This window comes from Nuphar pumila, chromosome 6 (assembly GCF_984573655.1).
Source record: "Nuphar pumila chromosome 6, dmNupPumi1.hap1.1, whole genome shotgun sequence".
In the NCBI taxonomy this organism is placed as follows: Eukaryota; Viridiplantae; Streptophyta; class Magnoliopsida; order Nymphaeales; family Nymphaeaceae; genus Nuphar; species Nuphar pumila.
In genome coordinates, this window is record NC_143254.1 from 45,534,787 (window position 1) to 45,558,158 (window position 23,372).

General features: G+C 40.5%; 1 protein-coding gene across 1 annotated transcript in view; it reads right to left on the reverse strand.

Moving 5' to 3' along the window:
* The window catches only part of LOC149834769 (AP-5 complex subunit zeta-1), a 116,818-nt gene extending 94,271 nt beyond the window's left edge, over positions 1 to 22,547 (reverse strand). Inside the window, exons 1-3 of the mRNA XM_090011539.1 lie at positions 22,423 to 22,547; positions 22,165 to 22,308; positions 11,980 to 12,071 (exon numbers count right to left, since the gene is read on the reverse strand). Coding sequence (XP_089867665.1) covers positions 11,980 to 12,071; positions 22,165 to 22,308; positions 22,423 to 22,542 — 356 coding nt within the window. The 5' untranslated portion in view covers positions 22,543 to 22,547. The remainder of the gene's footprint in view (positions 1 to 11,979; positions 12,072 to 22,164; positions 22,309 to 22,422) is intronic.
* Positions 22,548 to 23,372: the final 825 nt, after the last annotated feature.

Below are 23,372 nucleotides of genomic sequence, written 5' to 3' on the forward strand. Positions count from 1 at the left end.
CAGAAAGAACTAAATTAGGCATAAATAATTTATGCAGCAGGTAGTAACGAGCAAACTAAGCAAATAAACTGGAGAAACAAGCTAAGTGCAACAAACTGAAAGGTGAGCATACTCAATTTAGTTATTACTTGTTAACCGGCCATGCGGGTACATACATGGCACGTGAGTCGAAACAGCCGAGTGTTCATTATGTTAAGTATTTTAAAATACCTCGGTTGGTTGACTGAATCCTTTTCTTATGGAGACGACTGATGGTCGAGAGAGTAAGTCCCCAAGGCCTGATAGGGATGCATCCAACTTCTGCAAAAGTGTTAGGCTAACTTATGTAGCCCCTATCCCCCTTAACCTCCGATGACTGGGGAAGATGGGTCTTTTGCGTGAAAAAAAGTCATAAATGGTTTGTCCATCGGAGTTGGTACCCTTCATTCTCTCTCTTGACAAAGCCAGGTTGAATTGAGCGTGACGGGGTTTCTTAGCTGTTGCCTCATTCTTCATGCTCTGGTCCATTAGACCAAAACGAGCATCTTGCCTATGAAGGCGATCACATTCCTTTTTATGTGTTTTCAACAACGTGCATAAAGTACTAATCGAGGTCATAAGACCATCTCATCCAATCGTCGTAGTACTAACATGCCTCACATGTTCAAGAGTACACTTACGAGGAAAGGGATATAGGTCCTTAATAGGAGCCTCGGGAGTGTGTTTCGCAAAGATATAATGTTTTAAAAAGCTATTTTAACCTTTTAAATCTTTTGAAACGACTCACAACTTGCCAACTATGGCATGTGATTTTCTCGAATCTGACATCCGATGATGCAGTGTCTGGATGCTATGCAAGTCACGACACTGGTTTTGGTAAATGGGCTTCGCAAAAGAACCGATCACCCAACAACTTGATCTTGTCTTATATCAAGGATTTTCTCAAAATAGTGAAAAAGGTATTCCACCCGAATACGCTGAGTCAATGGCAAGGCATAATCGAAAGACGATAATGCGAAAAGCAAGAGCCTGGGCGCGAAGCGCGATGGCAAACAGAAACAAGAAATGCAAAAGCAAAGGACAAGGATCGCGAAACCGCGTCCTTGAATTAAAAGACAGTAAGTAGTAAATACGAAAGCAAAAGCCTAGGCGCAAAGCGCGACGGCAACAGAAACAGGAAATGCGAAAGCAAAGGACAAGGATCGCGAAACTGCGTGCTTGAATTAAAAGACAGGAAGTAGTAAATATGAAAGCAAAAGCCTGGGCGCAAAGCGCGATGGCAAACAGGAATAGAAAATGCGAAAGCAAAGGACAAGGATCGCGAAACCGCGTCCTTGAATTAAAAGCGTGCTTATATACGTATATGTATATAAATATGTAATTAAGTTCTTTCAACCCTTAATTATTTACGCTTGATTTAATTATTTAAGTCATTGTGCAACTTCTCCTACCTTGAGGTATTGCGAGGAAGAAGTCGTCTACGAGCGTAGGTGATCGTTGGTTTAGCTCGCGGGGCGCGAACGGGCTCTGTTGCGTAAACTACAAAAATATGACTTTTAGAAGGCATAAAAACGAGCAAAGGTAGAGAGGAGACTCGGCTTCTCCTACCTCGAATGGAAGGGCGGCTTCCCACCCCCTTCCGTTGGCCTGTCGAAAGGCAAAAAGAGAGAGAGACGGGGTCTCAGGGGCCAAATGCACACCTGCGGCCCTCGGAAGATGAGGCAGGGGCCAAATGGCCCCTGTCGAGCCTTTGCTCGACAGAAAAAAGAGACAGGGGCCAGAGGCCCCTGTCGATCAAGAGAGGGGCAGGGGCCATTGGCCCCTGCTAGGTTTCCGAGAAATGAGGCAGGAGCCTTCGGCTCCTGCCTCCTTTCTTAAGGAGAAGGGTCGGCCCCTACACGAAAGGGAAGGGCAGGGGTCATGGCCCCTACCGGAATGGTAAAAAGGGCAGGGGGCTCCGCCCCCTGCCTGCTAAAAAGGATGAGGGCAAGGGGGGCGAAGCCCCCTGCCTGCTAAAAAGAGGAAGGCAAGGGGGGGCGGAGCCCCTTGCCTGTCAAAAAAAGGAGGAAGGCTCGGCAGGAGCCGCCGGCCACCTGCCGGCGAACCAGAGAAAGAAAAGAGGGGGGTTTACCTGGGCTGCCGAGGGAAAGGAGGTCGTCGGGAAGGTGATCGCCGTGAAGGGGGGCTCGCCGGAGAGGTGATGGCCGTGAAGGGGAGGTTGGCCGACGTCGACAATGAGAGAGAGACGAGAGATAAGAGTCGGGGGGGAGAGAGAGAGAGCAGAGACAGAGGGGAGAGACGAGAGATGAGAGAGAGTCGGGGGGGTCGGGGGAGGCTCGTAAGCCCTCCCCTCTCGCCTTTTTATAAGGAGGGGGCGCACACAGGGCCCGCCCCCTGTGTCGTCGGAGATCCCCTCCCTTCCGTGGGCTGCCAGCCCCCTCGAAAACCCTTTTCGAGGGGCTGGGCACGAGTTGGATCCGGGTCGGGTCTGGACCCAACCCGGGTCCGAGATTATTTTTTTTGTTAAAACTGGGTTTTACAGTATATCTGTCCAGAGAAGCTTTCTACTGGGGTTGGCTCAACTGGAGATGATTCAGCATGCATCTGTGAGTCATTCAACTCCCTACTCAAGCCAAAGGAAGGATAATTCACCTGACATGTTTCCTGTGTATTAGCGAAAAGATCTGCGCTCATCCATGGATCATATACCCCTACTTCTCGAGATGGCAACTCTTCAAAGTCATTGACCTGAAAATTTTGTTCATCAAAAACAACATTTCTAGAGGTCCTAATACGTTTTGTAGTAGGGTCATAGCATCGATAGCCTTTGTATGCATCCGCATACCCAACAAAACTGCACTTAACGGCCTTGTCCTGAAACTTATTTCGCAGAGATGAATCAATATGTACATAACATACACAACCAAAAACACGCAGGATGTAGCTCATCATAAGAGGGATGTTGCCCAAATAAAATATAATAGGGAGATTTACGATCGAGAAGTGCCATAGGAAGACGATTTATGACATGAACAGATGTGTAAAAAACTTCTGTCCAGAGACTAACGGGCACATTGCTATCATGTAACATGCTCATCGCACTCTCGACAATATGCATATGTTTCCTCTCTGCAACCCCATTTTGTTGAGGGATATGAGGGCAAGAAACCTGTCGACTTATTCCTTTATCCCGAAGAATGGCAATAAACTCGTTCGATGAATACTCTCCTCCACCATCACATTGTAAATGCACAATATCACACGAAAACTTTATTTTAACCATCGAATGGAATTCCCGAAATATTTGGAAAACTTCATGCTTATGTTTCAAGAAATATATCTAAGTATAATGGGAATAAGAATCAATAAGGATAACATAGTAACGACTGCTAAAAAGAGAAGGAATAGGTGTGGGTCCCCAAACATCGGAACAAATAATCTCAAGTGGCTTTGAAGCCCTTTTATTAATAATATGAAATGGAAGAACATGGCTTTTGCAGAGTTCGCATGAGGAACATTTATTATTAGTATCAAAAAATGAACATAAACTAGACTCTGAAAGAAGACCATCAGATACAAGATTTTCAACGAAACCCCGATTACAATGTCCCAAACGACTATGCCAAATATCTGGCTTATTACAATGAGATGAATTAAAAACTTCCAATGAAGGGAGAAACAAAGACTCTGAAGGCGAAGACACTGAAGAATGCTTTAACGACTTCAACTGGAGGACTGGGACTGAAAGCAAAGACATTAAAGGAATCTCCTTGAAGACGTACATGTTTCCTTGTCGCTCCCCCGTAGCGAACGTCTCCTTCGTTCGTAGATCCTTAACATAAACAGAAGAGGGAGTAAATTCGACGGAAGAATTCATATCGTCAACAAGTTAAGCTACAAAAACAATGTTCTTTTTAATATTAGGAGCAAGAAGGACATTGGACAAGTGAAGTAAGGACTTTGACATAGGGATATGTGCACTGCCAGTATGACTAATGGAGTGATAAGTTCCATCTCCCGTAACTATACTACCTTTTTTAAAAATAAGGCAATAAGTGAGATAACTTACCCGTATTACCCGTAACATAGGTGGCAGCACCGGAATCAACATACCATTCGCCTTGTTCATTTTGCTTGATCGTCATCTGTGACAATGCTGATAACAAAAGTTGTTGCACATCTGTAGATGGTGCTTTCGTGTCCACAGTAGTAGCTGACTTATTTTCAATTTTGTTTAGTTTTTCTCTATTCTGTAGATTAAACCAACAATTAGTTTTCACATGTCCTCTTTTGTTACATAAGAAACAAGTGGGCACTCTCCTCTGATTCCCTGTATTAAAAGCACCTGAAATATTAGGTGTTAAAATGTATCTCTCGTACGTAAATATTTACATATATATATAAAGAGAGATACATATACATATATACATGATGTATATATGTATATGTATCTATCTTTATATATATATATATGTAAATATATATGTTTCCTTTTTTTTCTTGTAAAACCTGTAAGGGTATTTTAGTCATTTTCCTTCCTTTTGCGCATATTCATAATTATGAATATTTTGTAATATTTTTTGTATTTTTACTTTTTCTTCTTTTTCTTTTTTCTTTTCATTTTTTATTTCTTTCTTTTTGTTGACTCAAAGTCAACTTGGAGGCTCAACACTAGCTGTTGAGCCTCTCCAACGGTTAGAATTCTAACCGTTGGAGGGGCTCCAACAGCTAGTGGAGCCCCTCCAAGGCTCCTTTTCCTCTTATAAATAGAGGAGTTCCCCCTTTGTAAAACTCACTTCTTGGAGCTTTTGTTCTCCATTCTTCTCAATAAAATTCTTTATATTTTGTATGCCTTTGTACATTTGAGTTTCTTTATTGTACCTTCGTGTACATTTGTTCTAAATGTTCTTATGCATTTGTGCACATTGGTGGTGTTGTGCTTATCGCACACTTTATCTCTTTTTTGAGATATTTTCACATGGTATCAGAGCTAGGCTTAAAGGAAAAGAAGATTGTGCTTTTTTTTCTCTTCGTTGGAGTACCTCGTAAAGCGTGCCATTAAGTTGTGGTGGTTGGAGTGAAGACTCGGTCCTTCATTCTATATTTTAGAAGCTTCCTACATCAAGAAGAGACTCATTTCGCATTGTGGTACGCATTTATTTCTCTTTGTATCCTTTCTAATGGGCGAAGAGGATTCACACTTCTCTCTTGGCTTCAAATTAAATGGAACGAATTATCATGTATGGGCCGGGAATATGGAGGCCCATATAAAAGGATAGGGTCTTTGGGGATATGTTCAAGGAACTATTCCCGAACCCGAACCTAAAATTACTATCCTTGAGAGAGGGGAGCTCAAGGTTCTTGAGGGAGAAGAAAGAGAAAAGGCTTTTGAAGATTACAATAAGAAGCATGAAGAGTGAGAAATGAAAAATTACAAAATACTCTCATGGTTCTTCTCTTCGGTTGAGACCAAAATTAATGTCAACATTCTAAAATTCAAAAAGGCATATCAAGTATGGGAATATCTTGAAAGAATGTATACTTCAAGAGATTTGTCCCATAAATACTATCTCCAAAAGAAGGCTTTAACCCTTCAACAAGGAGAAATGTCTGTTAGAGAGTATTTCGCCGAGTTATCCACTATTTGGGATGAGCTTGCTCTCCAAGAACCTAAATGGAGTGGTGAGGCTATTGAATTGAGGGCCAAACAATTAGAAGAGGATCATTTCTTTAACTTTTTAAATGGGCTTAGACCCGAGTTTGAACAAACTAGATCCTCTCTCTTGTCTTCTTTCTCTTCTCCTCCATTGGAAGATGTGCTTACCAAATTAAGTGGAGAAGAAACTAGATTGGGAATGAATAAAACCAATCTAAGTGTGTTGGCCGTTCCCTCTAAAGATGAGGATGAGGGTGCTTATGCTGTCTCAAGACCGGGGAATAATGTTAAAACCTATAAACCCCCTCATTTTAACAAAAATCAAGGAGGAAGAGAAAATGGTGGGCATTATGGAAGAAGAGATTATAGTAAGATCATATGCCATTTTTGCAAAGAACCGGGTCACATTAAACCGGTATGCCCTAAATGGAAGAAGATGGTGGATATGTCTACTACTTTCCAATCAACCAAGGAGGAAGGTCCATCAACTTCCAACCATGCTACTTTGTCTCTCAATCAAATCATGGAAGTTCTTCAACCACTCCTCAAGGGATCCGTTTCCGGAGCCGCCATGACCACCTTCTCTCCTCCCGGTAAGACTCTTTGGCTCTTAGACTCGGGTGCATCCTTTCATATGACTCCAAATGTTTTTGCACTTTCTAAATACTCAAAAAAATTGTCACCCTCTTTTGTCTCCACCACGGATGAGGCTTCTCTTGAAATAAAAGGTATTGGTGATTTTGAAAGACAAGGTTTTCTATTCCTAAAGTTAGATTTATACCAAAACTAAATTTAAATTTGCTTTCCGTCTCTCAACTATCGGATCATGGGTCTGATATCAAATTCTCATCAAATAAATGTTGGATACAGGATCGCCGGTCCGGGAAGTTGATTGGGGAAGGCTCTAGGAAGGGAGATCTTTATCTCATGGAATTTCTTCAAATTCCAAAAAACTCTTTTTGTAATGTTGCCCAACATAAAGATATAAATGTTTGGCATAAACGCCTTGGGCATCCAAATATTGTCAAGCTTTCTTATTTACATTTTGCTAAAACTTTATGTAAAGACAATTTCAATTGTAATGATTGTATTCTTGGTCAAATGAGAAGCTTACCTTTTGGACAAAGAACTATGTTTTCAACTAAGCCTTTTGAAATTGTGCATTCGGATGTTTGGGGACCGGCACCCGTTGTGTCTAAGGGAGGTTTTTCGTATTATGTTATTTATGTGAATGATTTCTCAAGGTATAGTTGGATATACTTCCTAAACCATAAACATGAGGTTTTCTCTACTTTTAAGGTTTTTCACATGTTAATACAAAATCAATTCAATAGTAAATTACAAATTCTTAGAACCGATTCCAGGGGAGAATATCTCTCAAATGATTTCAAAAGTTATATTAAAAATAATGGGATTGTTCATCAAAGGTCTTGTCCCAAAACTCCTCAACAAAATGGGTTGGCCGAACGAAAACATAGACACATAATTGAAACTACAAGAACTTTGCTCATTTCTCAAAAAATTCCAAAAAGATTTTGGGCCGAAGCGCCTCTTGCATCGGTTTATCTCATAAACCGACTTCCATCCAAAAACTTGAATCAAATATCTCCATATGAAATCTTGTATAAAAAAGAACCTGATTACAATAGGTTAAGAATTTTTTGTTGTAAATGTTTTGTTCTCACCGATAAGAATGATAAATTATCTCCCAAAGCTATTCCTTGTGCGTTTTTGGGATATTCGGAAACACAAAAAGGTTTTAGGTGTTATGATATTAAAAATGATAAACTATATGTTTCAAGAAATGTAACATTTTTAGAAAACATAAGTGGTTTTGAAGAACACAAAACTCATGAAGATAATGCCGATTACTCTTTTTTATTTGAACTATTATCTAGAAATGAAGATTTTTTTAGCGATGATGAATTGAATGAGAATGAGGATATAAGTGAAAGTATTCCTCAAACCATTCATGATGAAGAAGAAATGATAAATGAACCAATTACCTATACACATAGAGATAAAAGCACTTTTAGAAGTGCAATAGAGAAATATAGTGACCTTAGTGAATCTTCCAACCACTCTCGAAGAACTGAAAGATCTAGGAAAAATCCTTCTAGATTTATATCCTATGAGTCTTTTTCTCCAAAGCATAGGGCATGTCTTAGTGCCATTCACTTATATCAAGAACCTAGAAATTTTAAAGAAGCTAAGGAAATGATAGAGTGGAGGGATGCCATGGACAACGAACTTAGAGCCCTCAACAAAGCCAAAACGTGGGGTTTTCAATGTCTTCCAAAAGGAAAGAAAACAATAGGATGTAGATGGGTTTTTAAAGTCAAAACCAAGAGTGATGGTACTCTCGAAAGATATAAAGCCCGTCTTGTTGCAAAAGGATATAGTCAAGAATACGACATCGATTACGAAGAAACCTTTGCTCCTGTTGCACGAATGGTTACTGTAAGGTGTTTGATCACCATTGCATCTATTAAAAAATGGAATATTTACCAAATAGATGTTAAAAAATGCCTTTCTAAATGGGGACCTTAATGAAGAAGTCTACATGGATGCTCCCCCTGGTATGAACGTACCAAAGGAGAAAGTCCTTCGTTTGCAAAAAGCGTTTTATGGTTTAAAACAAGCGCCTAAGGCTTGGTATGATTGATTTAATCATGTGATGGTTCAAAATGGTTTTACCTCATGCTACACTGACACTGCTTTGTTCGTCAAAAAGTCTGATGCAGGAATTGTGATTTTACTGTTGTATGTTGATGATATGTTGATAACAGGTAGTGACATAAAGGGCATCAGAAACATTAAAACCACTTTAAAAGAAAGGTTTGAAATGTCAGACTTGGGGTATCTGACTTACTTTCTTGGTATCGAGGTAGCCTACTCTCATAGAGGCTATTTTTTGTCTCAAACTAAACTTGTTTGTGAGATTCTTGACAGATTAGGTATTACTGATGATAAAATATGTGAGACCCCTGAAATTGTGGGATCAAAAATGAAGATCGATGATGGGAAACCTTTGGAGGATCCTACCCCCTACCGGCAACTTGTGGGATCTCTAATATATCTTAGCATCACAAGGTCGGACATCTCTCATGTCGTGCATACTGCAAGCCAATTTCAGCATGCTCCTACATCCGTTCATAGGAGTGTCGTTCTCCGAGTTGTCAGATACATAAAGGGAACTTTAAACAAGGAAGTTTTCCTTTCCTCATCTTCTGAGTTAAATTTAATTGCATATACTGACTCTGATTGGGGAGGTGATCCAAATAATCGTCACTCCACTACATTGAGATCCTGACTCCGTATAAAAGGAAGTATTTGCCTCTTCCAAGTCAAAAAATTAGAATGAGTAAGTTTTTCTGTAACGAGCTTACTCAAGAAATTTGCAGAGGGACCGGATGACGAGGAGTAATCCATATCAATGGGACAACGAATAAGCGAACAAGACGAATGAAAAGAAACAAACAGATTTGAGATCACTTAATCAATCAGCAGAACTTCAATAAGGCATCTACTTGTGCTACCAATATCGTAAAAGGAATTTTTTTTTTTTGCAGATTCAGAATCAAGATTGTAAACTGTTATAATTTGCCTATAGGCGTTGCACAGAGAACACTAAAACATCAATAAAAAAGGAAAACTTCTGGAATCAAAGAGATTGTTTGCAATCAAAGAGGAGACTGCAGTCGGTTTGTTTGAAATCAAAAAGGAGACTGCAATCAAAGATGAATCAAACAGACTGCAATCAAAGAGGAGAACACTTAGAAGTGATGGCTGCAAACAGAGAGGTGTTTTATTAGAAGTGATGGTTGCAGTCGTTGATGTCGAGGAAAGAAAGACAAACGTTAATGGTGAAATGGTTGTAGCAGTCGTTAATGATGAAGAAGATAAACAAACGATGATGATAATAAGTACTATGAAGGAGAAGGATGAACGAGAATCAGAAAAAGAACGAGTAGCAAAAGTTAAAAAGGGGAAAGATGAAGAATAAAAGAAGAGATGTATCAGAACTTGTTTCTTCAGATCTCGTTGAACACGCCTCTGATAGGATTCCGCAACCACAGCTGTGATACCATATGAGATTTCGTGTGTGTGGTTCAGCTTTCACAGGAAACAAGAAAAGAGAGAGAGAGGGAGATGCACAATGGCTGGGGCGGCGCACGATAGTTCGACCTCCAAGCCCTAAGCCTTATAAAAGGAGCAGCTATACAATGAGACAAAGTTACAAAAGTATTACAAGAATGCCATTAATGAAATGGTATTGTGCATGTGTTTTATTTAACGTGCGTATGGATCTGGATCCAGATCCATACGCATACTATATTTTAACAAAGTTGACATCTTTTCCTAGTGTAATTTTGAGGATACAAACCAAGGTTGCCATGATGGAGGTCCAGCACTTAACAGAAAGACAATATATTATGCAACACTAAGCTGATACATAATCAAACTAAAAAGACTACCACCACCTATGACACATTCAGAATTCCCTAGTTGCTGATATCAGAATAAACACAAAGTCTAGTGTTAAATTTCAGCAAAAATAAGCCTGCTGTTTGAGTCCATATTATCTTAGTTGGAAAAAAGGGTAAAAGAGAGCAAAAAAAAAGTCAACACACATTTACTCATCAGCAGAAAATTACAAGACCTTTACAAACAAAACAAAGAGAGACTTTTGGAGGGTACCTATAGCCATTGCTGGACAGTACAGAGCTGCCGCATCTCTAGAGAGTTTGTTTTCAATGGAGGGAGAAGAAAATGCTGAAAGTTTAGCAATGAGGAGGAAGAAACCTCAGGTAAGAACTTTAACAAGGGATTCTTCAAATCTTCATTCTTCTCTAGTGTTTTTTTTAAATGGGTATGGACCACATGCCGCTCAGCCTGGGCCGATACCAGGTCCTCAAAGGTTGGGCAGCGCTTAAGTATAGTCTGAGCTAGGCCAGTGCACTCTTCAATATCATGGTCAAGAGACTGATGGTATCTACAAAACTTTGTTGGATCCTTTCCTTTGATCTGAGGAGGATCTAACACCTTAGGCAATTTAAATTCTTCATTTTGCAGTAAAATATCCAGGACTTGAGATTGGGTTTGTTGCATCTCTGTGAACTCTTTCTTTGGGTCATCTAAAAAAACCTGGTCCATCCAGGCGAGGCCACCCAACTCAAAGCAATCCTAATCAGCAGTAACTATAGTAGGACCTTCAGAATTAACATACATCTGTCTATGCACACACATTCATGTATATGCATGTCCATGTATGCATGCATAGGGAGATCAATGCATATAGTTACATTGTGTTTTTCCATGGAATTTACTGAAGAAGGCAGCACCAACTACAATGAGATATTCAGCACTAACATGCACACAAGCATGACTATTATCAGGCCATCAGCTGCTAGTACCCATGAATTGAATCTTCAATCACTTGATTTAATAGTGTTTTTTTCCATATAAACCTACATGGATACATTTTATGAGAACATCACAAGGATCTAATGCTAAGGATTTGTTGGATCAATAACACTATCCATGACCACATCACAGGGCATTGTTCAGTTATTTTCACAGGCACTATACTGCTATCCTCCTTATTTATGATAACAACAAATACAAATATTGAGCTAGTCATGATGGACTTGGGCATTTATATGTTCCCTTCTATTCAATTTTGACAATAAACAAGGCATCAGCTAGTCACCCAGTGCAGTTAACCCTTGGAATGCTCTCATGCATTGACATGCTTGATTGTGGGCATATAACCATACGAATAGAGATAGTCTCCTTCATTGATGTCTTAAGTAATATGTGCCAAAACATGTTAGGCATAGAACTCCATTCTAAACATATCCTAATGAAACTACAATAAACTCGTTTCTCTAGATCGCCATCATCTTCTCTGTCAATTCCATAGGTTACATCCATAATAAATCTTGAGAAAGATTAGTGCAACCTAATAATTATGTGTGCAGATCAATGGATTTCAAAGGTTCAAATAAACCATCATAGCCGAAACACAAAGTTGTCCAAGGTCTTCCAAGTACATTGAGTATCCACAGCTCTTAAATCAAACCAAAGTTGAACCAAGTCACATAAACAAGGCCCATGACAAGTCAGAAAATTGTAGATTATGCACTTAAAATATTCATATGTTCATAAGTGATATGGCCCATGGTGATTTTAATTGGATTCAGAAAACAACATAAAACATCACCTTAGGCAAAATCCCAGTAACGTTATACTTTGAAAGACTAGAAAAAAACATAAAGGGTGTACAAATAGATAACAAAACTATAATGTAAATTTCAGAACAAAAATCCAAAACATCTCACCTACTCAAGCACAAACGGAAGAACGATCGAAGGCTAGGATCAGCATCATGTAGAACTACATCTCCGAAATCAAGGAAAATTTGAAGAATACCCTTTTACATAACAATCAATCAAAAAGGTCAATTGTTATTCATACAGGCTATAAGAAGAACATGGAACATGTACAAAACCTTAATTATATAACTAACAGGAATTAGAGTTCTGCATGCACAAGATCCTACGATAACAATTTACTTTTCTAAAAATGTTCTATATTGCAGAATTTATTTCGGAAATTGCAAGGTCTATTACCATAACAAAAGCGGATCTTCTTAACAATGCTATCATGATGCATTGTTTGATTGAACCTTTTCAATTAAATAGCACCCCTCTTCTTTTTAAATCCAGACAAATATTTTGGTTAAGCAGAAGATCCTGACGTGCTATTGTGCAATAGGTTTTGGTACCCTTTGTTAAGACATATGTAATAATACATCTATATATATATATATATATATAAATATAGATGTATTCAACATAATACCCAATAGGGGTATTATGGTCTTTTCACAAGTACCCAATAGGGGTACTTGTTTTATTTCTTTTATTTTCTTGTTTTTTAATTTTTTTTTATTTTTTAAAATGCATTTTGGGATACCAAAAGGGGCCCCACAATGGAGTCGTTGGGGCCCCCAACGGTCACAATTGTGACCGTTGGGGGCTCCCAACGACTCTATTGGGAGCCCCCTTTGGTCTCCTTTTTCTTATAAATAGGGGGAACCCCCCTTGTATTTTGTATTGCTTTTGAGAGCTCCTCTTCAATAAAAGAGATTATTTTTATGTGTGTAGCCTTTTTATAAGGCCCTTCGTATATCCCTTAGTGGATTTCCTCTCTTATGCTTGTTGCATTTATCCGTGTTGGACATAGTGAATGCTTTAGCATTCTTGGATTCTTCTGCATATTTCATTACATGGTATCAGAGCCATACGATCTTCTAAGGTAAAATCGTGTCTCTCTCTACTTCCTTTTTTTTCTTTCACATCTACATTTTGTAGCAATAGAAGTCAAGATCGATCTATCATTCAAGCTGAATGGGAAAAATTACATGATGTGGGTATCCGCAATGGAGAATAATCTCAAAGGCAAGAAGCTTTGGGGTTATGTAATGGGAACCGTTCCGAAACCCCAACTTAAGCTCACAAAGATGGAAGAAGATCAAGAGAAAGCACTTGAAGGTGATGCTCGTCTCAAGGCCATAGAAGATTATCATCACCAAATGGAAGATTGGGAGAGCAACCATGCAAAAATCCTAGCATGGTTTATGAATAATGTTGAACTTAAGGTATGTGCAAATATTGCAAAATTCCGCCGAGCAAATGAAGCTTGGTTTTTTATGAAGGGTATGTTTACCCAAAAGGATCTTGCAAGAGCTTCTTTTTTGCAAGAAAAAGTGAGAACCACAAAACAAGGTGACACGAGCATACAAGACTATTATAGTGCTGTAAATCCTTTGTGGGATGAATTGGCTCTTTTAGAGCCTAAATGGGTGGCTATGAAGGATGTGGTACTAAGACAAAAACAAATAGAACAAGATAGATTGTTTCAATTTTTATTTGGGCTTCGTCCCGAATTTGAACAAGTTAGATCCTCACTTCTCCATAGATCTACATTTCCTCTTTTAGAAGAGGCTATTGCCGAGATTACTCAAGAAGAAACTAGGCATAGCATGGGTAAAAGCATAGATGAAGTTCTTGCCGTATCTAAACCCGGCAATCATGTTAAAACATACAAACCACCTCATTTTGGTAAACAAGGGAGTGGTGGAAGAAAAATGATTATATGTCATCATTGTTATGAGCCGAGACATATTAAACCCGTTTGCCCAAAGCTAAATGGGGCATTCAAGCCAAATGTGGCTTCCATTGAAGAATCATCCACCAAAGAAGATGCCGGCAAGAACGGGGATCTCAAAGATACTCTTGGTCAAATCTCCTTGGCTCTCCAACAAATTTTAAAGGTTACTTCTTCCACCTCCGGTGCCGCCATTGCCTCATCATCACCTCCCGGTACGTACTCTTGGATTTTAGATTCCGGAGCCTCTTTTCACGTGACTCCTCATGAAAATGCATTAACCAACGTGCACACCAATTCAAAAATGTCTTGTGTCTCTACGGCCGATGGAACTTTTCTCAAAATAAATGGTATTGGAACTCTTGATTCTAAAAATGTTCAAAATTTTCTTGTTCCAAAAGTTAGAATAGTTCCTAAACTAAATCTTAACCTCTTTTCCGTTTCTCAAATTGCCGACCATAGATGTGAAATATCTTTCTCATCCCAAGGGTGCTTTGTGCAGGATCTCCGGTCCGAGAAGCGGATTGAGTAAGGCCATAGGAAGGGAGATCTTTATTTTATGGATAACTTAATGCTTCCAAATACCTCATTTTGTACTTATGTCCAAGACAAAAATATTGAAACTTGGCATAAAAGGCTTGGACATCCAAGTTACTCTAAAATGTATCTTTTTCCTTTCGGAAACAAGTTTTGTAAAGAAAAAGATATCAATTGCAAAGATTGTATTTTTTGAAAAATGAAGTCTATTCATTTTCCTATTAGAACCTTTGTGACAACAAGACCTTTTGAATTGGTGCATTCCGATGTATGGGGACCATCTCCGGTTCTATCCAAAGGTGGTTATTCGTATTATGTTACCTTTATTGATGATTATACTAGATATGTGTGGATTTATTTTCTTAACCAAAAATCGGAAGTTTTTAACTTTTTCAAAGAATTTCATGCAAAAGTTCAAAATCAATTTCAAAGTCAAATATCCATTCTTAGATCCGATTCGGGTGGAGAATACTTATCAAATGAGTTTCAATCATATTTAAAACAACATGGCATTTGTCATCAAAAATCTTGTCCAAGAACTCCTCAACAAAACGGTCTAGCGAAAAGAAAACATAGACATATTTTAGAAACCACTAGATCCTTGCTCATTTCTAGAAATATTCCTAAAAGTTTTTGGGCCGAAGCCGTGTTAACCTCCACCTATTTAATCAATAGAATGCCATCTTCAAAATTGAACAATATCTCTCTTTATGAAAAACTTTTCAATATGACACCCGACTACAATCGTCTTCGTATTTTTGGGTGTAAATGCTTTGTTCTTTTACATAAAAGAGACAAATTGTCACCTAAAGCCATAGAATGCGTATTTTTAGGATATGGTGAAAATCAAAAGGGCTATAGATGCTTTGATTTTAAAAACAATAAGTTATTTGTCTCCAAAGATGTGACCTTTTTAGAAGATGAAAATGGATTTGAAATATTGGAAAAACCAAATGAAATTGATTATATGTTTATCAATGATCTTTTAGAAGATTCAAATGATGACTCTTTGAGTCATCTAGAATTTTTAGAAAATACTCATGATTCTCATGATAATGATGTGTCACCAACTAATGGTGACAATCTCCAAGTTTACACTCGGCGTGAGGAAGCACAACCTATTAGTGCTTTAGAAAAATTCTTGCGGCTTAATGAACCCCTAGAAGAAACCCCCCTTAGGCGATCTTCTAGAGAATCAATTCCACCTAATAGGTTTGTCTCATATGAAACTCTCTCACCTAACTATAGAGCTTGTCTAATAGCCTTGCATTCTTACTATGAACCTTCTCATTATAATCAAGCAAAAAATATTCTTCATTGGGTTGAAGCAATGAAAGTTGAACTAGATGCTTTAAATAAGGCTCAAACTTGGGAAATAGTTCAACTTCCTTCAAATAAAAAAGCTATAGGATGTCGGTGGGTCTACAAAGTCAAAACAAATTGATGGTTCCCTAGAACGTTATAAAGCTAGATTAGTTGCTAAGGGATATTCACAAGAATATGGCATCGATTATGAAGAGACTTTTGCCCCCGTGGCTCGCATGACAAGCGTTAGAACTCTAATTGTTGTAGCATCATCTAAGAAATGGCTTATATTTCAATTAGATGTTAAAAATGTCTTTCTTAATGGTCAGTTGAATGAAGAAGTATATATGGACCCTCCACCGGGAATTAGTGTTAACCAAGGTCAAACTCTTCGATTATTAAAAGCTTTATATGGCCTTAAACAAGCCCCTAAGGCTTGGTATGATAGATTTAGTGCTATCATGTTACAATTGGGATTTCGTTCATGTTATACTGACACTGCTCTTTTTGTTAAACGTGCAGGTAATAGTATCATCATCCTTCTGCTTTATGTTGATGATATGATCATCACTGGCAATCATGAAAGTGGTATTCTTAATGTTAAAACCATGTTAAAACATAATTTTGATATGTCTGATCTGGGTTTTCTCAGGTACTTTCTTGGTATAGAAGTAGCATACTCCCCTCGAGGGTATATATTGTCACAGATGAAGTTTGCTACAGACATATGTTCCAAATCTGGGATTTCAGATGATAAAAAGGTGGAGACTCCCGAGGTTATCAATGCTAAACTACGACTGGAGGATGGAGTTTTGTTGGATGATCCTACGCCTTACAGGCAACTCATTGGCTCCCTCACCTATCTGACTATCACCAGGCCTGATATTGCTCATGTTGTGCACTCTGCAAGCCAATTTCAGCATGCTCCTACATCTGTGCATATGAGTGTTGTGCTTCGGATCATTCGATACATCAAAAATACTTTGACTAAAGGGCTATTCCTATCCTCACTCTCTTCTTTAGATTTACTGGCTTATACTGATGTTGACTGGGGAGGAAATCCAAATGATCGAATCTCAACTACTGGCTTTTGTGTTTTCTTAGGAGATTCGCTAATTGCTTGGAGATGCAAGAAACAGCAGAAAGTCTCATTGTCTTCTACTGAAGCAGAATACAGGGCTATGGCAACTACTACAATGGAGCTTGTGTGGCTTCGAAGTCTTCTTCAAGATATGGGAGTCGAAATTACCGGTGCTTCGAAGCTTTGCTGCGACAACAAAAGTGCCATCTATATTGCCAGCAACCACACATTTCATGAGAGGACTAAACATATTGAAATGGACTGTCACTATGTACGTGATGAATATCTTCGTGGGACAGTTACACTGCCATACGTCACTTCAGAATATCAACTTGCAGATTTCTTTACCAAAGCCCTGTCTGCCCCTCGCTTCTTGTTCCTTCTTGGCAAACTTTCGGTCATCTCCCCGTAAAGTTTGAGGGGGGGTGTTAAGACATATATAATAATACATCTATATATATATATATATATAAATATAGATGTATTCAACATAATACCCGGTAGGGGTATTATGGTCTTTTCACAAGTACCCAATAGGGGTACTTGTTTTATTTCTTTTATTTTCCTGTTTTTTTATTTTTGTTTTTTTATTTTTTAAAATGCATTTTGGGATACCAAAAGGAGCCCCACAATGGAGTCGTTGGGGCCCCCAACGGTCACAATTGTGACCCCCAACGACTCTATTGGGAGCCCCCTTTGGTCTCCTTTTTCTTATAAATAGGGGGAACCCCCCTTGTATTTTGTATTGCTTTTGAGAGCTCCTCTTCAATAAAAGAGATATTATTTTTATGTGTGTAGCCTTTTTATAAGGCCCTTCGTATATCCCTTAGTAGATTTCCTCTCTTATGCTTGTTGCATTTGTCCGTGTTGGACATAGTGAATGCTTTAGCATTCTTGGATTCTTCCGCATATTTCATTACACCCTTAGCCCCATTATGCCACAAGCCGATGTGTTTAAAGAAGAAATCACCAAGACAACTAATGGAGACAAAGAAATGATGTGATAGATAAATAGGTGTCTCCCTAATTAGAAGGCATCCTTATATTTCTACAGCAAGGGATGTACTATTGCCTAGTGGCAAATGTTGGGCAACAAATAAAGAGCAAAGAAGAGATAGTGGATATGGATAAGAACCATACACTTGAGTTTTGGAGTACAAAGTGAGAGAATAAATAAAATTAATAAATGCATTAGAAAAAAAATAGTAGTAGCGACAATGAATGAGAAACAAAGAGTTTTCATATTGTACGGAGGTTTTAAGATGAAATCAGTACAAAAAGGTGACACACATGAAAGACTATGTATGTGTAACGCCCCAAAATTTCAGACTTGTGATTTCGAAAACCTTATCGAAAAACCTTTCAAAGATTTAAAGTTTTAGCTTTTAAAAACGACAGCGGAAGACATTTAGAAAGGAACACAGGTCAACAATCCTGGGTACGTTAGCTAAAAAATCATCATTCACATGTACAACAACTTAAAGGAATTTAAGAAATAAGGCAATAGATTAAAAATCTGCAGTTTATTACAAAATGAACATTTTGTTCCAAAGTTCAATAAATCTAAAGAAAACTCCAAAAAGACCCAGAGTCAAGCCGCCAGCAGAAAGAAGATAAATCTTGATCCATGTTGCACCACGCCATCGGCCGCCAGTGAAGTCCTACTCCTCACCTGCCCATGAAATGGGTCAGTTTCATAACAAATCAGTAGGTGCACGAACAGATAAGTAGAATGAAAATAAAACAGGACATTCATGAGATAAGCAGTTATGATATTTAAGCAATCAATACAATTGTAATCTATTCTAACAAGTATAATATGTGCAAAGAGTTGTTAGTTGAAGCATTTCAAGTAGTGTAAGTTTCAATCATCTACAACTATCCATGAAGATATTCTTTAAGTTCTGATATTAACTAGCCTGTGGGTACGCACAGACGCGAAACGTAGAAACAGCCGAGACCTATCCGGGGGTTTATTATGTCAGGTGTTTTCATTAACCCGGATGGCTGACTGAGTCCGCTCCTAAGGGGACGGTCAGTGACAAAGAGAGTAAATCCCCAAAGGCATTCGTGGCCCATGGATGCATCCAACTTCTGCAGAAGTGCCTGGGAGTTACCACCTAGGATAATTTATGGTAATCCCAATTCTCCTAACTCCGATGACTGGGGAAACCGAGTCTTTTGCCCGTGGGGTGGTTGTTAACAACCTGTCCATCGGAGTTTTTTGTACCATCCATCCTCTCCCTTGATGAACCGTGAAGGTCGAATGGGTACGACGGGGGTTCCTTAACCGCCGCCCCATTCTACATGCTCTGGTCTATTAGACCCACTCGAGCATCTTGCCTATGAAGGCGAATAGTCACCATTTACGTGATCTCAGTATTGTGCTATTTGCACTCATCGAGGTTGCTACAACCTCATCCTCCCCCCATCGTAACCCACATGGGACGTACTTGTCCAAAAGTACGGTTGTACCTCCCTAGAGATACGACTACGATGAGAGGGCAACATATAATGTTTTATGCTTCTTTTGGTTTATACATGACATGTATTGCTCTTTGAGCAATTGGCCTGTGGAGGCCAACATTCACTCATTTATATCAATAAAGTGTCGAGTTCCCATTTCAAGGTACTCCATGACCTCTCGTCAAATTTATACCATACCTGCCTTAAGGCTTGGTTATAACAGTAATTGCAGTGGGTTTCTCTCCAGAAATTAGTCTATTCATTAAGTATGCAATTTCAAAGGGATAAGCATGCAGGACAGACATTCACAAATCAAGAAGTCCTCCAGGTAAACAGGTATACCAATTAAACTATTTGATTCTCTCTAGAATGAGTCTACCCATAGAGTTTACTCTAAGCATGTGGTTTCAAAAGAATCAGAACGAGTAAAACACTAACTAGCAATTCATAACTTAAATACTTCTTCAGATAAGCAGGTATGTAAAATGACTATTCTATCTCAGGAGTCTTATTTTATTTTATTCATCCAAAATCCTCGTGCGACTTTCCCCTACCTCGGGATGTCGTGCAGCTGCGTGCGTCTACGAGTGTAGATGATACGAGGCTCAGGCCGCGGAGCCAGAGCGGGGTTCGATACGAAGTCTGCAAAAGTGTAAGTATTCAGCGCTACTCTATTTATCATGCGGAGAAATAGAAAAAAACAGGCTTGTTGATCGAAAAAGAGAGGCAGCAGGGGTGTGCCCCTGCTGGCCGAAATCAGAAAAGCGACAAGGGGTGAGCCCTTGCCTGCAGACAACCGCGGGGTGACAGGGGTTGAGCCCTCTGTCGAAAACACCGAGGCGGCAAGGGGGGCCAGCCCTTGCCGAACACAACGAAGCGGCAGGGGCTGAGCCCTTGCCGACAACAATAAAGTGGCAGGGAAAGGCAGGGCCTCGGCCCCTGCCTGGTACAGAAATAATGGCAAGGGCCTTGGGCCTTGCCTGACGACAATGGGGAAATGGCAGGGGCCCCAGCCCCTGCCTGACGAAAATGGGGAATGGCAGGGGCCCCAGCCCCTGCCTGACGAATATGGGGAATGGCAGGGGCCCCAGCCCCTGCCTGACGAATTAAGGGACGGCAGGGGCCTCGACCCCTGCCTGGCAAAATCACGGAGCCGCAGGGGGGGGGGGTGTCCGGCCCCCTGCGTGCCGAGGATCAAGAGCAGCACAGGGGGGTATTCCCTGCCCTCCCAGAAGCCAAGAGGCAGCAGGGGGGCGAGCCCCTGCCAGCCCAGCAAAACAAAATTGGTGACAAGGGCATTGCCCCTGCCAGCCGAGACAGGCAGGCGGCAGGGGCACTACCCCTGCGCACCAAAACCCCAGAGGCAGCGGGGCGAGCCCCTGCTTGCCGGGAAACATGCAGCGGCAGGGGCATTGCCCCTGCCTACCTGTGATCGAGAGATGGCAAGGGGGACCAACCCCTGCCAGAGAGAGAGGGGGCTCGGGACGGGGGTGACAGGGAGAGCAACCGACCTCCCGTCGGTTTCCCCATCACCCACAGGGGTGAGGGGGGTGTCGCAGGGGCCTCGGTCCCCTGCCGACACTCCGGCGAATCCCCAGATGAAAAAGGGAACGACAGGGGCCCCAGAGGCCACCTGTCGGGCCCCTGATGGGTACAGGGGAGGTGGGAGGCCGCGGCAGGGGCTGTGAGCTGCCTGTCGGTCTCCCGGCGAGGTGACAGAGAGGGGGGGTGTGAGGAAGAGAAGAGGGAGGAGAAGAGAGTGGCGTACCTGGGAGGCGGTGGCCGGCGTCGGCGGCGGGGCGCAGTGATAGCAACGGCAGCGAGCGCAGGGAAGGAGGCGGCACAGGGGGGCGAAGGGTTGTGCCTCCCTTTGCCCTCCCGCAGAGCTTTTAAAAGCTCCAGGGGGGGCCATGAAAGGGGAAACCCCGGTGGGTTTCCCTAATCCATCCGAAAACGAAGGGGGAGAAAAGGGGGGGTGTCGCGGCGCTCAGGATCCTGAGTCGGGTTATTTTAAAACCCTAAAGAAAAGGGGCTCGGGTTGGGTCCGGACCCGACCCGGGTCCAAAACAATTTTTTTTTTTTAAATTGCGGGTTTTACAGTATGACTCAAATTTCAGCTTTAAATTGGAATGAACAGAGAAAGAGAATTATCAAATTTTAGCTTTACATTAGAATGTAAAACCAAATTTGGATACTTCTAAATGTCTGTATATCAATAACTAACAATATTTTGGTCAGTATGGATCATATTATGCGCACATATGTTATGTTATGTTATGTAGACCTTTTCATCTAACCTGTTTACTATACAATATGAGAGCACAAGGAAAAGATTGAAGGCCTTTTAGATTTCTCTTTTCTTCCTGATCTAGAACCTAATTATGAAAATCCGTCAGAGAAAAACCAAGCATATAAGGCACCTCATACCCTAACCACCACGCAAGCACTTCCAAGCATTGTCAAGCAGGTTTGGACTTTCACACTCTGAGAATTGCATCATTGAGTCCCTAAAGAACAGAAAAGTGTATGATATGTAAATTATTCACAAGTTCCATGCTAAAGTTATCAAACTCGACATCGATACACTGGATGCTTCACACGCCCAAACGCTGAATGTGGTGAACAAGAGGGTCATCACTAAACACATAAGGAGAAACCATAAAAAAAATAGAAAGAAGAGCAAATCAAATTGAGTGAAGAAACTGGGACACATCTAGCCGACGCTGGTGGAAAATTGTACCTTAGCGATACCCCATGAATGAATTTCCCGATCAATGCCGACTATTGGCATTTTTCAACCGTGTTAACTTAAAAAAACCCAGAGAAAAGAGGTAAGCGGGCATAAGTCTTGATCCCAAAGATTTCTAATTAGTTATAATTGTAACATTGAACCGCAACCTACAGAATCAAGATAGAAATTTCGGAATAACAAGCGCGAATCGAGAAAGGGAGCAATGAATGGTACCAATAAAAGAAGTCCATTTGAAGAAGATTGGGTCTGCGCCGGAGACGCCAACGAACGCTGGAACAGCTTAGTGATTTGGGGATACACCCTAGCTATCAACTCCTCAGAATTCTCATTCTTGCACATATTGTGCAAGAATTTAACCTTCAGTTTAACCGGAAAAAACCCAAACAAAAAAAGAAGAAGATTAAATTCGTGGGGAAGGCCGATTGATCAGAAATTAAAAAAGAAAAACCGTTGAGGGAAGAAGGGATTTACAGATTCAAGGAGCGAAGCATCGAGAGAAGGGTCGGAGGAAGAGGAGGAATCCCTGGAGCTGAGAGAGATGGTTCTCAGATGGTAATCCCAACCCCTCTCTCCTTCTCCCGACTTCGCCATTTCGATATTTCGGGGGAGACCGCGCAATTTATACCGGACGATACGGATCGTACGCCCGATCCATACCCAAACCGTATCGGGCCGGCCGATATGGTCTGGGACCTCTGGGTCGGTATGTTCGGGTAAAGATTGATCCGAAACCATCAACGGGGTCTCCGCGTGGTTTGTAGGAGCTGTCAGTGCACGTCTCCTTGTGATGGAAAGTTGCAGGTTCAAACCCCAGTGATACGTTGAATAATAACTGGTGAGGGTCTGCCTAACCCCACCTTGCCTTTCAAAAAAAGAAAAAAGATTGATCCGAAACCGTAACCGTTTTTTGAAAAGTGGGATGGAATCTTGATCCGACTGGGATCTTGCGGTAAGTTTCCTCTTAGGTTATTAGCTTCTATGGTCTTGGAATTTGGATCCACCGAAGGTATGTGAAACCTATTATGCTTTATGTGGAAGCATAGATAGATCGGCTGTAACAAATGAAAATCATAGATAAATCGACTGTAAATAGGAATAAAACAGCAAAATAAATAAAAAAAATGAAGAAAATATATTGGAATGTGGAATTTCATTTGTTGTAGTAGAGGGATGTATTGGGATTGCTACAGGCAATCCAATACCATCCATGGTGCGCTAAAGGGGGTCAAAAACAGAAAACTAAAAGAAAATTCAGAGAAAATCAAAGGGGAAGAAGGGTAATAAAAGGAAAATCACAAGACGAAAAGGGGAAACGAAAATAAATCCCTGAAAACATATTGGAATATAAAGTCTAGGTGAATCGGTGATGTCATTGCGAGGCATCACCGATTGCGTGTAATGCCATGTACGAGATGAAATCA